The 16,168-nt window shown below is 38.3% G+C and overlaps 1 protein-coding gene across 11 annotated transcripts; it reads right to left on the bottom strand.

Annotated features, from left to right (window-relative positions):
- Positions 1–7,352: 7,352 nt before the first annotated feature.
- On the bottom strand, positions 7,353–16,164 carry FAM200B (family with sequence similarity 200 member B). Of its 11 annotated transcripts, none has more exons than XR_010116161.1 (4): positions 16,019–16,164; positions 11,346–11,572; positions 10,660–10,807; positions 7,353–9,257 (listed from the first exon to the last, which is right to left on the bottom strand). XR_010116161.1 is itself a non-coding variant. In XM_055246514.2 (3 exons), exon 3 carries the CDS (start codon positions 10,828–10,830, stop codon positions 8,857–8,859), a length of 1,974 nt encoding a protein of 657 aa, XP_055102489.1. In that variant the 5' UTR covers positions 10,831–10,876; positions 11,346–11,572; positions 16,019–16,137; the 3' UTR covers positions 7,353–8,856. The 11 variants fall into 11 exon arrangements, 5 of the variants coding, with proteins under 5 accessions (XP_055102489.1, XP_063475479.1, XP_055102486.1 ...); XR_010116165.1 differs by having other exon boundaries at positions 10,660–10,876; positions 16,019–16,144; XR_010116164.1 differs by having other exon boundaries at positions 10,660–10,876; positions 15,902–16,121.
- Positions 16,165–16,168: the final 4 nt, after the last annotated feature.

Genomic DNA, 16,168 nt, shown 5'->3' with positions numbered 1-16,168 from the left:
TTCAGGAAATATGTTGCTGCACAGGATTAGGAAGGGCATTCTCGGACTTCCAACTACTTTTTGACTTCCAGCCCTACATCCACTCCCACTTTCATCTTAGTGACAGACCGTTCTTGCAGTTCCTCTTCCTTTTGAGAGTTCGTGGCATCAAACAACTTTCTTCACAGCTTACATTCTCTTTCCCCACTAGCCAGCTGAGGTTTCGGCCTTCACTGGCCAACTAAATTGTTACCCCTTCCTCATTTTCTTTCCACCATCCCAAATTCTGTTCCTGACAACTCCTGTTCTTTTCTCTTTTCCCTCATGGTTTACTCCTTTTTCATTTTGTTTATATTCATCTTATTTATTGTCATGGGGGATGAGTTTGTTTTGAGGGAAGAAGTCTTTCATACCTCACAAACCCTCAAAACATGACTTCATCTTGATGTGTGAGGCAACAGTGCACCACTTCTGAAGTATCCATGCATCTGTCTGTCTATCTATCTATCTAATCTGCATCTAGCAAACCTTCAGATTTAACTACAGTTTTCAGGAAATATAAAGGATAGAGGGACATGTTAAATGATACCACAGGCAGTCATGCACTGAAACTGGCTGACAATATTTGACAGATATATTTTCAAAAATGTATCAAAAATCTGTGAGCCATTTGTTAAACACAGTCATATTAACAATTAAATTATATAAACTTACAATAAAATAAATTATATTAAAATCAGGCTGGGCGCAGTAGCTTACGCCTATAATCCCAGCACTTTGGGAGGCCGAGGCGGGTGGATCATGAGAGGTCAGGAGTTCGAGACCATCCTGGCTAACATGGTGAAACCCCATCTCTACTAAAAATACAAAAAATTAGCTGGGCGTGGTGGCGGGTGCCTTTGGTCCCAGCTACTTGGGAGGCTGAGGCAGGAGAATGGTGTGAACCTGGGAGGTGGAGCTTGCAGTGAGCTGAGATTGCGCCACTGCACTCCAGCCTGGGCTACAAAGTGAGACTCCATCTCAAAAAAATAAATAAATAAAAGCAAAGGTAATAAACATCCAAAATACATAACTTCTTAATTATTTTACTATATGTTGCTATTATTTATGCTCTTGGGGATATTTATATTTATATCTATTTTATTTTCGGTCTACATACCAAAAGTCAAAAAACAAATTTATGTATTGACATTCATCAAAGCTAAGAAATTCTGCTCTTCAAAAAGTGCCACTAAGAAAATGAGCAATCCACAAATTGGGATGTATTTGCAATACACATATCTGACAAAGGCATGTATCTAAAAAACAGGATTGTCCAATCTTTTGGCTTCCCTGGGCCACATTGGAATAAGCCACACATAAAAAACACTAACACTAGCATAACACTAACACTAACTTCAGCCACACATAAAAAGCACTAGCAATAGCTGATGAGCTTAAAAAAAAAAGAAAAAGTTCTGTGTGTTACATGTAGTTAGACAGGCATGAGTGGAGCGGGACAAGGCTCTTCCCCCACCCACTAGGAATGCCAGGTGATGGTTTGGCACTTATTACATTGCCTCTTTAAAAGTAATAAATTGGCAGCTGACACCAGGGAGAGGCCATTTCCTTATGGTCCACACCTGCGGCACTAAACTGTTAATTGAATGCAGAGACCAGGGAGAAGCAACTTCCAGGGCATGTACATTAAGAGACAAAATGGTGGAGTATGACTTGCCAGGGGCACTCCCCTGGAAAATGGAAGAAAGCCTCCGATGGCATGCATACAGCTTCCTAAACACATTGCGCATGCTCACCTCCCAAGCACATTAAATAAAAGCAGTTGTTATGCTTGTGTGCATGGCCGGCTGGAGGCCCAGAGAGTCCCCTTTCCACTCGGATGGTCTCCCAGTCGACCGGGCATGAGCCCATGGTAGCTCTCTTCCAGGATTCTACGGCTTGGGGCAACAAATCCTGCCAGGCTCTCTCACCGCTATGTCCCAAAGTCCAACACCCTGCGAGTCAGCCCCCGAGGACCATTCAGCTTCCTTTTCCCAACCTCAATTTCACCTTGTGTCTGTCACCACAGGGGGAGAATTTGGCATTCCTTGGAAGCTTAATGGGATGCCATGAGCTTAAGCCTTTCCAGGAGCTTACCCATCAGTCTGCCCTTAGTCATCCTCAAACAGATGTATGGTGGTATTGTGGTGAACACTTACTGGACACTCTGCCAGGTAACTGGAGTGGTACTTACGCTCTTGTCCAATTGGCTTTCCCTTTCACCCTGACATTTCATCAACCAGAAAAAGAAAAACCACAACACCTCCCCCACCAAAAAAAATAAGAAGAAAAGCCCCTTATGGGTCTTTTGACTCTCAAGTTAACATAGACGTCATTGGAGTCCCACAAGAAGTGCCTAACAGATTCGAAGTCCATGACCAAATAGCTGCAGAATTTAAACCCATATTTCCACAGGTAACTATTAATAAAAATGTAGCTTGGATAAATTACATCTATTATAATCAGCAACGGTTTATTAATTACACCAAGGATGCTATCAAAGGAATAGCTGACCAGTTAAAGCCTACTAGCCAAATGACTTGGGAAAACAGAATAGCTCTACACATGTTATTAGCCAAAAAAGGTGGGGTTTGTGTTATAATTAAAACCCAATATTGTACCTTCATCCCAAACAACACTGCTCCCAATGGAAGCATAACAAAGGCCTTGCAGGGATTTACCGCTTTATCCAATTAATTAACTAAAAATTCTGAAGTCAATGACCCTATTTTGGAATGGCTAGGAAAGTGGTTTGGTAAATAGAAAGGAATCATAGCCTCAATTCTTATTTCTCTTGCAATCGTACTAGGTGAACTCGTTAGGTGATGTGTCATACCATGCATCCGTGGGCAAATACAAAAGATTGTACAAACAGCACTTACTAAAGCCTCCCTTAGTTCTCCTCCACCTTATTCAAGTAAGCTTTTCCTTTTAGAAGATCAAAACAAACAGCAAAGCCAAGACATGTTAAAGAGTTTGAAGAGAAAAATCGTAAGAAAATTTAAAAGGGAGGAATTGTAAGATACAATGAATTTCTCCAAGTTTCTCTTCAAAAATGTAGCCTGCTAACTTCCTTGTCTTTTGTTCTCAAATTCAACTTTCCTGGCCGGGCGCGGTGGCTCACGCTTTTAATCCCAGCACTTTGGGAGGCTGAGGCGGGCAGATCATGAGGTCAGGAGATCGAGACCACGGTGAAACCCCGTCTCTACTAAAAATACAAAAAAAAAACTAGCTGGGCGTGGTGGCGGGCGCCTGTAGTCCCAGCTACTCGGAGAGGCTGAGGCAGGAGAATGGCGTGAACCCAGGAGGCAGAGCTTGCAGTGAGCCGAGATTGCACCACTGCACTCCAGCCTGGGTGACAGAGCGAGACTCTGTCTCAAAAAAAAAAAAAAAAATTCAACTTTCCTGTTCCTCCTTGCCCCTAGTTACTGTAAAACAGCCTACCCTTTTTCTGTCATCCCTAATCAATAACTCACATCTGTTCCCTTGGTTACCTGCACCCATCGTGTCCCTGAAACTGCACATCTCACATGCTCCACCTCTGTACCTCATGTCCCCCTCCCCTTTAAATTTAGAAAAATATGTACAAGTAGCCAATAGGTTCAGCTCAGATCGTGCAGTCCAACCCTAGCCCATGGGGGAGGGACACACAGAAGTAGGAATTGCGTTAAGGATATAAAAACCCCCCAGTCTCCTTTGTTCTCTGTGCTCTTGCGATCTTAATTGACACAAGTGGCACCCTTCTGCTGAAGTCAATTGCCTTGCTGAGAGGATTTTGCCTGAGTGCTCGTTTTACTTCATGGCACTGAGCATTTATTCCTGAAGCTTTTTATATCCAACAAACTCAAAAATAAGAAAGACAACCACATCTTAAAATTGGCAAAATAGTTGAACAAATGCCTCACCAAAGAAGATATTCCATTTCTAGGTATTTACCAAAGGAAAGATGAAAATACATCTATGCAAAGATTTGTGCCCATGTTTGTAGCAGCTTAATTCGTAACTCAAAACAGTAAACAATGCAAATGTCCAACAAGAGAATAGATTAATAACTTGTAATATCATCATATAATAGAGTATTATTTATCAATACAAAAAAATGACAAATCTTTTAAAAATATGCTGAATGAAAGAAGCTAGATGTAAAAGAACACAAACTATTACTCCACTTATATAAATTTCTACAAGAAATAGTAGTATGCTGATATACACAGGTGGCGGAAAAGAGATTTCAGATGGAACGAATTGCCTGAGCAAAGGCAGAAAAGGAAAAACCGTGGGGCTTCTGAAAACAGTTGAAAGTTTAGTTTGATTGGTAAACAGGATGCAGATGGAGATTGGACAGGAAAGTTAGGGTCATATCTTAAAACCATTGAGCACAATGCTAAGGCATTTTCACTTTGTTCTCTTAATCATTATGAGTTATCAATAATTTCTGAGCTTCCTTATTGAAAACTGTGTTTCTTTTCTTGGCAAGAATTCTTGATTGCCAGAGAAGGAAGAGAGATTATGCATTTAAAAGCCTTAGAATAGTGTTTCATAGTGTGCTCTCAATGATGGTTTTGAATGCTTATCTAATATGTTCTGTGTGTTTATTGTCTGTTGTGGAAGGCTGAAAAATAGCCCAGCAAAGATGTCCATGTCCTAAACCCTGGAGCCTATGAATACGTTACTTTACATAGTAAGAAGGCCTTTGCAGATGTGATTAAATTAAGGATCTTGAGATGGGGAGATTATACTGGATGATCTGGATGAGTCCATTGTAATCTTAAGAGTCCTTACAGGAGGAAGTCAGGTAAATCAGAGACACACAGAAAGTAATGTGATGGCAAAAGCAGAGAGATACTTGAAGATATTATGCTGCTGGCTCTGAAGATGCAGGAAGGAGCCATAAGACAGGGGACGCAGGCAGACTTCAGAAGCTTGGAAGGGTAAGGAAACATTCTTCCCTGAATAATCCAGATGGAATGAATCCTGCTGACACCTCGACTTTTGCCCAGCATACACTGGACTCCAAAGAAGAATAAATTTACATTGCTTTAAGCCACTATGTGGCAATTTGCTAAAGCAGCAATAGGAAACAAATACAGATTTGGGTACCTGAAACCATCACTCTTTCTGCCCCCTTTTCCCTTCATTTGTAAGGTTGTACTTGGGAATCACCAGGAGTAGGACTATTATTCTTGTTTAATCTTGACCAGAGTCCACAAGGAAGGAAGAAAAAGCAAGATTGGAAAATAGGTGAGTCCCGTCATCAAGAGAAAGATTTTTCTGGCCCCAAATTATGACAACTTTGCTGTAACAAACACTAAAATTACGGAAGTAATTTGGATTTGGATAATCTGTAGAGAGACTGGAAGAATTCTTAGGAATATGATAGAAGAGGCCTAAATATGCTCAAATAGACTGTTAGTAAAAATACGGGTGTTATGAGGGCTTGGAAGTAAGTGAACAGCATGGTGGAGAAATCCTGTATCGTATCAGAGAAAATCTTAACACACCATAAACTGTAGAAATATAGATGTTAAAAGTGCTGCTGGTGAGGGCTCACAAGAAATTGAGAAACATATTTTTGGAAACTAAAGGAAAGAGGGTTCTTGTTATACAGTGGTAGAAAGCTTAGATGAATTATGTCCTATAATTGTAAGAAAACAGAACTTTTAAGCAATGAACTTGTATAGTTGAAGTTTCCAAGCAGTGGTTAAGGTCTGACTTGAATTTTTCTTGTTGCTTTTAGAAAAATGAGAGAGAAAAGGGATAAACTGAGAGAACTGTTAGAAAATGAAACTATGATTTGATGATTTGAGAAATTCTCCGCCTATCCAGATTGCAAAAGATGCCAAAGCTAAGAGATCCACTGTAAGGAAAACATGCTCTGGCGAGAAAGCCAACAATATGGCTGCACATCCTTCTTTAAAAAGTTTTTGAATTTTAAATTGTGGCAAAATATACACAATATGAAATTTATTATCTTAACTATTTGTAAGTGTGGGTAGTCTTTTGCTACTGCTTAGGAAGCACAAAAGATTACAGTATTCAGATACACAGAGGGCTCTTTGAAGAGGCATGTGACTCACAAACCCCCTCAACCAATCTCAGCAGAAGCCCCAACTAGAGATAGGATTATTCAGGAAACATTTGTTGAGAAGCCTCTTTCAATGGAGTGAATCCCTATGACTCACAATGTTTTGTTTACCAATAGAAACACTGTCAAATTGGACTAAAAGGGACAAAGTGGTTGAAATGAAAGAAGGCAACCAAGTTCCCTAAATTCTACCAGCAGGAAATGGGCTAATAAAACTACTTAGTAGCAGACATGTGGTACTCCTTATCAAAAAGGATGGCTCTGAGGGTGGAGCCCCAGGTACAGAGGGCAGGTGCAGGAGCCACAGCTATTCCCAGGCTTAGTAACCCAATGCAGTTTGTCCATGGGATTTTGAAAGAGATTGGCTGGTGTCTTCTTTTTAGCTTTCCTTTTCTCCCTTTTTGAATGGGAACATCTATGACTGTTACCCTATTTCTGTCGCACTACTGTTTTAGAGCACAGAACTTGCTTTCTAGTTACATAGGTCCTTAGATAAAAAATTTTGCCCCAGAATAGATTATACTCAGAGCTGCACCCATATCTAATTTAGATATGAGATTTGGGACTTTTTGGTTGATGAAACTTAGATGAGATTTGGACTTGAGCTGATGCTATAATGGGTTGAGATTTATGGGGACCTTAGGATGGGTGAATGTATTTTTCACATGGGATGGATGAGTCTTTGGAGACCAGAGGGTGCTAGAGTAGGCTTAATAATGGCCTCCCCAAAGATGTCTACATCCCACTCCCTGAAACCCATGAATGTTACCTTACATGGTAAAAGAGATTTTACAGAGGAGACAAACAGAAACACACAAACCTCTGGATCAGAGACACAATTTCTTATTCATAGCAAAAACAGCAGCCAGAGTAGCACTGTGTGTGTTCCCTATGCTCCAATTCCTATAATGTAATACAGTAAGGGCCAGGTGTTACCTCTGCATGGAGTGGGTTGCACTACAGAAGAGGAGCCCCAAATTTTAAGTCTCTAGGCTTTTATGGGGCTGCTGACATGTCTGCCCATCTTCTCCAGAGAGATTACTCATTATTTCTGGAATGTAAGCAAATTCCTCTCCTGGCGTGAGAAAAGAGAAGGCTTTATCTTTACTTCCCTGGGATGTCTCTAGGGGAGGTGCTATCTCTAGCTTCACTATCCTGGAATGTTTCCTTTATACATTCTCAATTTGGATGTGAACACGGTCAAACAGGGGATTCAGACTGTGCAGAAATACGAGCTATTCACAGAGAATTGTTTTTCAACACTTTATTTCAAGCATCAAAAAAAAAGAAAAAATCAATTACCTTCAATAGAACAGAAAATCTGAAAAATTAAATAAGGCTAGGCATGGTAGCAGATGGAAAGGAATTGCTACCCTGTATGGTTTTAATGAGAATGACCATGCCAAGTAATATCACCCAGTGGGATAAGGGAGTACACAGAGATGCAGAAGTTGAAATTAGTTTGAAGACTATATTGTATATTACACAATATACATTGCTTAAGCATCAGCAACAACGTGAAGAAGCAACATCAATGCCGTTTCTGGATGGTTACAGAAGTTATGTCAAAATTAGATTTTTAAAAGTAAAAAAGGCAAAGAAATTTGCCACATATTTAATAATTACTCTTGGGAATGACTGCAAATTAGAGATGTTAGGTATTATTGATTCATTTATTCTTTAGCAAATGTATACTGAATACATACTATGTATCAGGCAAATGGACATCATCTCCTCTACTATGGAAGAATAATAGTAATCAGATAATTAAAAATTATATACTCCAGGGTGGCAGAATGACAATCAGTAATCAAAATTATTACAAATTATATACTACAAGGAAAACAAAGAAATAAAGGAATAATGGAAGATTTACCCTAGGGTGGTTAGAAAAGGTTTTTTTTTTAGGGAAGTAACATTTAAGTTTTTTGAGACAGGGTTTCACTCTGTTGCCCAGGTAGACTGCAGTGGTGCAATCACAGATGACTGCAACTTCAAACTCCTGAGCTCAAGCCACCCTCCTGCTACAGCCTCCTGAGTAGCTGGGACTACAGGTGTGTACCACCACAACTGGCTTATTTTAAAAACATTTTTAGTAGAAACAAGGTCTCACTATGTTGTCCAGGATGGTCTTGAACTGCCGGGCTCAACAGATCCTTCTGCCATGGCCTGCCAAAGTGCTGGGATTACAGGTCTGAGCCACCATGCCCAGTGAGGGGAAAGTAACATTTAATTCACACTTACCCTAAGAATTTAAAATAGTGACCAGAGTGTCTTTTAAAACCTAGCTCAGATCATTTCTCTCCTTCGCTTAAACCCTTCAACTGTTCTCTAGTCCACTGACAAAAGCCAGAGGCCCAATAATGGTCTACAGAAACCTTCATGGTTTGGTTCCCCAGTACTTCCCTGACCTTCCTTCTTACTACTCTTTCCATAGCACTTAATAGCTTCTAAATATTATAAAGCTTATTTATTAGGTTTATTGTCAATTTATCCTTGCCAGGATATAAACTCTACTAGGGAATTATCTGTTTTGCTCACTTTTGTATCCCAAATGTCTCTGGAATAATTCCTGGCCTCTAACAGAAATTCATTAAATTTTTGTTCAATGAACATAAAATAATTTTATTAAATATAACAAAAATTAAAACATAACAAAAGTATCACAATGTTACAGTACCATTTAAATATAACATAGAAAATACTACAAAATAAGAAATACAAAAACAAAAACTAGGTAAGATTTTTATTTACTATGATGGGTGTGCTTGCCTGTTCATAAGTTCATTCCAGTCTGGAACACAGGAAGATAATGCTACCCGCATAGCTGCTGCACAATTCAGCCCATTTCTTTCCTTTGTTTTTAACTGGGTTAAGGTGGAAAACCCTAGTTCACACAAACTAGTTGTTGTGAATGGTAGTAATAGCAGGACACTCTTTCTACTTAACAATGGAAAGTCTTCCTTTACCTTCATCCAAAATGCTGATAAACTTAAGGTCTCATAATCATTCTTCAATGTATATGAAGAACTAAGCTGCAATAATTCATTCTCTTCTTCAGGCACCAAGTTTAACTCAATTACTGATTCCGGGTTTCGAAAAGCAAATGGATCTTTTACCCAACTGTTTTCCCTTAATGTTTCAAATTTTTCTTCTGGAAAGAAATGGTTAAAAGTTTGAGACAGAGAAGTGAGATGCAACAGTATCTCTAATTTTATTTCTTTCAAAATGTTTTCATTAATAATATTCTCTTCAATATGTTGCAAAAATCTTGGAAACATGTAATAACTAGGATGATTACTTTTAAGTCTTACTTGCCATAATAATAATGTCTTTCGAAATCCCTGGATACGTTCAACATGTTGGAATACATCACTGTTTTTCCCCTGTAGTTTTAAACTCAGTTCATTAAGAATGCTAAAGATATCAGTTAAATATGCCAATTTTGTTACCCAAGTATCATCTTCAAAAATATTTGCCAAATGAGATTTTTTTTCAATGAGAAAAAAGTGAATCTCATTCCTGAGCTCATAAACCCTGCTTAGTATTTTCCCTTGAGACAACCAACGAACTTTGGTATGATATAGTAAGTGGGTATGATTAGTTCCAATCTCTGAACAAAATGTTTCAAGAAGCTGGCTATTCAATGAGCTTCCTTTAATAAAATTAACAACTTTCACTGCATTTTTCAATACTTCCATGAGATTCTGTGGAATTTCTCTGGATGCTAAACCTTCACGATATATAAAACAATGATTCCACACAGCACCATTATTAGTAACTTCTAGTAATTTTTTAATTACTCTGCTATGTTTTCCAGTTATGGTTGCTGTGCCATCACTTGTAATTCCTTTACAGTTTTTCCAGTTTAATTTATATTGGCCAACTATGCACCTTTCTAATTCTGTAAAAATATCTAATTCACTTAGGTGTGAGGTTAAATTTAAAAAACACAAAAAATCCTCCATAAAATCGTCTTGCCACGCATATCTGACATACACTAAAAGTGTTGTGCAGCTTCCAATATCAGTGCTTTCATCAAGCTGGATTGCAAAATCTATACCAGACTGTAAACGAGTAATAAGCATTGTTTCTAAATGTTCTGCAATAGTACAAATTCGAAGAGATACTGTGTTATCATTAGGTATAGTTTTTAATCTATCAGCTGATTTATCATCAAATATCGTACGCACCATATCCAAACATGCTGGAAGAATAATTTTTTCAGCAGCTGTGTTAGCTATTTTCTCTTTTGCCACACGATATGCAACTAAATATGATGATAATAAGGCTTTCTCACTAACAGTAGTAGAACAACTAAGAAATTGTGTTGATAACTTTATGTCTTTTTTCTTTCTTTGAAAATATTCAAGAGGCTTATCAATAAGTTCAGCATGCTGAGTTTCTAAGTGCCTTTTTAATTTCGAAGGTTTTAAGCTTTCATTCGCAAGAATATTATTACAAATAACACACTGAGGTCTGTCATTTTCAAAGGGTTTTTCACATTTGATAAAGCCATATTTTAAGTAATCTTCATTATAACGTCTTGCACTTACTTTTTTCTTTTTGAAATGTGGCTCAAATGAAGTTGAAGTTTGCAGATTGGAGTCAGTATTTTTCTCAATATTGTCACTATTCACAATTCCAGATTCAACAGATGAACTTGAACATGCTTCTGTATATTTCACTTCACTATTCCTCTTTCTTTTAATAAAGAAATGATCCATTTTAATAGCAATTTGTTCCAGTTTGATTAAAATGTTATAAATGGCACTAACTCAAAAAAGAAGAAAAAAATGTATAGTCTAAATAACATCTTTTCAAAAACTACACTCAAAGTTTGCAATTGAATCGAATATCTCAGACTTCACAACTAGTTGCAAGTAATTGTAATATAAAACTTGACTATACAACATTAACCTTGCTATTATGAAAATCAAGCAAGACACCCAGGAATCAATGACTGAAAACCATTTCTTAGCCAATATACATTCTATTCATCATATCTCCTCCATCAAATACCCCTCTCACATATTGAAATTGACCTCAGCATTCCTTGCTATGTGCACAATTCAGGCAAAGGATTCATGCAAAACACTTTGGTATTTTACATTTTATTTTGTTTTTTAAAAAAACGTTCATTGTGACTCACAGAATTGATTTCATGCCTCACTAATGGGTCTCACATATACCATGAAAAATACTGATATAGAGACATTTTGTGCCTTTGCTGTGTTGGTACCTTGAGTATGTCTGCTTGATGATGAAAGAGACTAGCTGATCTGCTAGACTGTTGACTTGTATAAGAACATCTTGAAGTGGTGGGAATTTATCTTAGATTTTCATTCCTGAATCATTTTTATGGTCTGATCTAGTGAGGAGCCAATGAGGTTTTCCACGGCTAGGTCAAGTATCAGGTTGGAGTTGATGGTATATTTTTATGGAACTTTCCTGGAATGCATCCTTGACCTGGGAATAAGACCAGAGATAAGACATTAAAGCATCACAGTACAAAGTAATATTACTGCCAGCTATGGGGGCCTTTATGATATCCAAGATCATGGATGGTGAGGCAAACAGTCTATAGCTGTCTTTATCACTATCTTATATTGGCTTAAGCCTATTTCTGTAAGGCAAACCACTTCAATTGAGATTGGTAAATAGAAAAATAGTGACAGTAAAACCCAGAAGTTGGCATCAGGAGTTGGAAAGTATATTAACAAAACAGAATACAGCAAGCCATGAAGGAGTATAGCTTATTCACCATACATACTTCCTTTTTGATTGGCCGCACCTATCTTGGTCATGCCTGCCTTGGTAGTGCTGCACTGCTCTCTTGGATCATAGTATATTTCAGTCTTATGACCATAACAGTAGTTTCAACTCTTCCTTACACACCTTTCCATCAAATTATCTCAATTTTTTTGGGAGGGGTGCAGTCTTACATTTACTGTAGTGTTTATTTATTAAAATTTCCACATCTTAACTATGTTAATACTGTATCTTTATTATGACTGTTTGTATTAATTGTACTTTCTTATTTTTGTATTGTTAATCATTTGGTATCTAGGTGGGTCCTTGATGACTGGAGAGGTACTACCTCTCCCAGGGTTAGCTAATTCCTATGCAAACTAACCAATCCAGAATCCCCCTACTCCCAACACAGACATCTTGGGTTCTTATACTCCTGGCCAATAGTGCCCTATCCTAATCACTCCAGACCAGCTACCAGGCAACTAGGGATATCCCCGATGCCCCAAGTCAGCCAAAATTATTTAAACTAGCCAATTTTAAACCTGTTCAAGCCTGCTTATCCAGTTTTGCCCATTCCTTCCTAAGAAAACCAAATAAAGGCTTTCCTGCAGTTTCCTTGTATTTCCTCTCCCCACTGACCCTGCTGCTTCCAGGTATGGCACCCTTGCATGGTGTAAGGTGCCATGCTTCCTGTTTCTAGGGATCCATGAGTATAAAAATTTCTTCTTTAATGACAATCATTTTCACATCTGCATATCTTACCATATCTGATTAAAATAAATCCTGGGTACATTTTAAAACACTTTGTGTTATTGGTCTAGTTAAAAAGTTGTATAGTTTGGCCCTAAACCTCTTTTTCCTGATCAGGTTTTTTACCTTTTAATACAATTATTTTGTAGACCATGAGTTCTTCTAGGAAATCGAAGTCCTAAATGCTTTAACGATGGTTAAATAGCTACAGATTACATATGGTACCTGATTGCACCTTAAAAGGTGTGCATCTGGGAGAGAATTCAGGACCTGGTAGATACCTTTGACTTAATCTTGGTTAGATGCTTCCTTGAAAGATGACATGTTACAAATAGTTAACCTTGGCTGGAAAGAGACAAAGCTTTTCTTAGGAGGTTTTATGTCCTCTGCCAAAGACATTAGCAGGACCAAAGAGTTTACGGTACATACCTCTTGGATGTCCCAGCACAGTGGGTGGTCATCAATGTATTAGACCAGAACCACACTGCTGAAGGCAAATGCATCTAGATCTTTTTCTAATGCATAAGAAAAGTTGAAGGGCAATACACAGCCTTGAGGCAGTCTAAGCTAGATAAACAGCTGCCTGAAAGGGAATGCTGACTCTTCCTTCCATAGTTTAAAGTTCATATAAGGATGCTAACATGTTTTAATGCTTCAACTTTCCCCCAAGAAACCTCAAACTACTACAATTTTGTCCTTCTGCCACCTCTCCCTAGATATTTACCGTATATAGCTCCAGAAAAACAGTGCTAAACAAAACATGTTAAACAAAACATGCTACAGTCTTTTGTTTGACTTTCTTTACTTGTATCTCTGAAAGCGGCTTTAATGAGAAGCCAGAGGAATTTTAGGGGAGAAGTTCAAACCTGAGGTTCTGGCCTAACCATAAGTTCCAGAACTTTAATTTAAACAGACATGCTCAATTAGTACTCAATGTAAATCAGAGCATGTTCATACCCGAACACGATCACGTACACCAGTGTGATTCCATAACCCAGGTGGGTTCTGCTGGCCAAAACACCAAAGACCTATAAATGTGTACACTGATGCTTAAGATGTGTGCACTGAAATTGGCTCCTGTGGCTACATGGCAACATTTCCAAGTAATAACTTTATTCAGCTATTCATCTACTTAGCCTCCCTTAAGAATTGCAATTAAGGTAATCAAATATTTGTAGTTGAAAGTTTCTCATACACCAAGGTGCATTAACATGGTTATATGATGTGGTTTTAGGTAAGTGATTTTCCACTAATAAATCTTATCTACCTGTTCCTAGAATAGTGCTTGCTATATGGTAGTTACTCAATGCATTTGAGAGAATGAGAAAATTAATGACACCTGTAGTAAACTGTACACTGTACCTTCTATTTTTATCACAGTCAGTAACAAATAAGTTATCCAACTATATTTGGACAACTGGGAAATATGTAAGACAAAGGCTAATAAAACATATTATTTAAAACAGGATTGTCAAAGATTCTACTTCATAATAAACTGCTTATGTTAAGAAATAGTAGAAATGATCCTATAAAAACATACATGTAAATTTAGATTTAGCTTTTAAAGCTTAGAACCTAAATCTACCTGAGAAAAAGAAACATACATTAAAAAAGTATCTTATTTTTATATTACTATATATGGATCATTATTCTCTTAGAAGCAATTGTCTTTTAACTATTCCATTCTTTCATATTCTTACTATTCATGTTTCAATCCCCCCTTGTAAGTTTATAACACTAGTTCAGTTACTATTGTATTAAAAAGGTATTTTTAAAGGGTTTACCCTCCCTCCTAAATCAGACAGTTCATCTATAGTAATAGCAGTGGCAGTATATTAGGGAACAGGTCTGGTAGATGTGGTGATGAAAGCATGGGGAAGTTCTTTTTTAACTGAATAGGATGTGAGGTATCTTCTAAGTGAGAGGCCGAAGTAGAAAATGTTGCAAGTTTGTCAGAAGAAAATATGAAATATTAGTAATTGTTTAGGAATGTGATAATATGATGGACTAGGAAAATGTTTTAGGATTTTTAGTCTGGCTGGTTGTCTTACTTGCTTAATGCAATGATTGTTATTGTTATAATGCTTGATAGTCTAAAATTCCCTGTCATTAATCTTTTATATCCTAAGATATATCTCTAGTGTGCTGTGAGTATCATCTTCTGAAAATACAGCTCTAATCAGCTTCTTCATAACTAGAAAAGCATTTAATGGCACCGAACTTGTGTAAGCTCTTCAGGATAATATCCTTTAAGCTTAAGCCTCATCTTTCCAGGTTTCTCCTTCATCCCATGATCTCCATACATTCTACATTCCAGTACTAAAAGTATGGAAATTCTTGAAATAGTTCATGCACTTTCATGTCTCTGCTTTTGGCTAGTATTCCTTTTGCCTGGAATACTCGTTGGGTCATATGAAGTCCTATTTATTCTTTTGTACTTAGTTCAAATGCTACAGCAGCCATACATTCAACTAACATTTAGCTACCTACAGTACCTAAAGTATGTCAGGCACTGGAGACACTAAACAATGAACAGTGACATATTAAAATAACAGAATATCCATTCAGCTATTAAGATGAATAAGGTGGAGTTACACAACACTGACAAATCTCAAAAACATTATGTAAAACAAGCTAGCTCCGAAAAGATGTACACATTACAGATTGCATAAAGGTGGTTGGGAGGGTGCTTTCCTTAGGCAAAAGGGAAGAGAATGAGACGGGGTAGGGCTGACAAACGACTTCAATCGCTTATATAATCATTTATTTCTCCAATTCAGTGGTGAGTACACATGTGTTATAGTTTTGTTTTTACCTTTTGTCTGTTTAAAATCGTCTATTTTAAAAAAGGATTTATAAGGCTGGATACCTTCCTGAAGGCACTGGAAATCTGTCACACGGCCACTAACTTAAAATTACCTTCCATCTCTTGCATTTCCCTTTGTTTCCTGTTTTGACATTGCGCACACATTAGTTAGTACACTAGGCCTAAAGAGTGGAAACTGCCAGGTACCAGCTTTAGCTAGATTAAAACATGACCCTCTTCCCAGGAGACTCCCGACCGGTTTTCTCGTCCTCCAGGGACCCAACTAGGATTTCAATGAACTTTGGCCTGAACCCCTCGGCCGACCCTAGAATAATCGCCCTTCAGGCCCGGATTGCTTCTGCTCTCACCTTCCCTCAATTCATACTGGGGGCAAAACCAGACTGTACTTCCCGCAACGAACCCTGGAATGTTTCGCTTTAGCGGACTCCGGTCCACTCCCATCAGAGGATGCCCTTCTTTCGCCTCACCTCCAGCCTAGCCGCAGCGACCCAGCCGAGCACAGCGCTGCAAGCCTCAGGTCTCTCCAGCAGAGCTGCACCTCCGCTCTCCCCACAATTCCCTCCGCAACACCACTTCCGGCCTACCTCACAAATTCCCCATTCCAGCCGAAAAGAACTGGATCGGCCCTCTGCGCATGCGTGAGACCGGGGCGGTCTCCGGAGGTGCAGAGAGCGGGCGGTGCAGGCTCCACTTTTCCACTTCCCTGCTGTCTGTTGGCAGTCTCGCGGGATTTC

This window comes from Symphalangus syndactylus, chromosome 16 (genome assembly GCF_028878055.3).
Source record: "Symphalangus syndactylus isolate Jambi chromosome 16, NHGRI_mSymSyn1-v2.1_pri, whole genome shotgun sequence".
Taxonomy (NCBI): Eukaryota; Metazoa; Chordata; class Mammalia; order Primates; family Hylobatidae; genus Symphalangus; species Symphalangus syndactylus.
The sequence above is the reverse complement of the archived record's forward strand: the minus strand, read 5'-3'. Positions and strand labels throughout refer to the sequence as shown.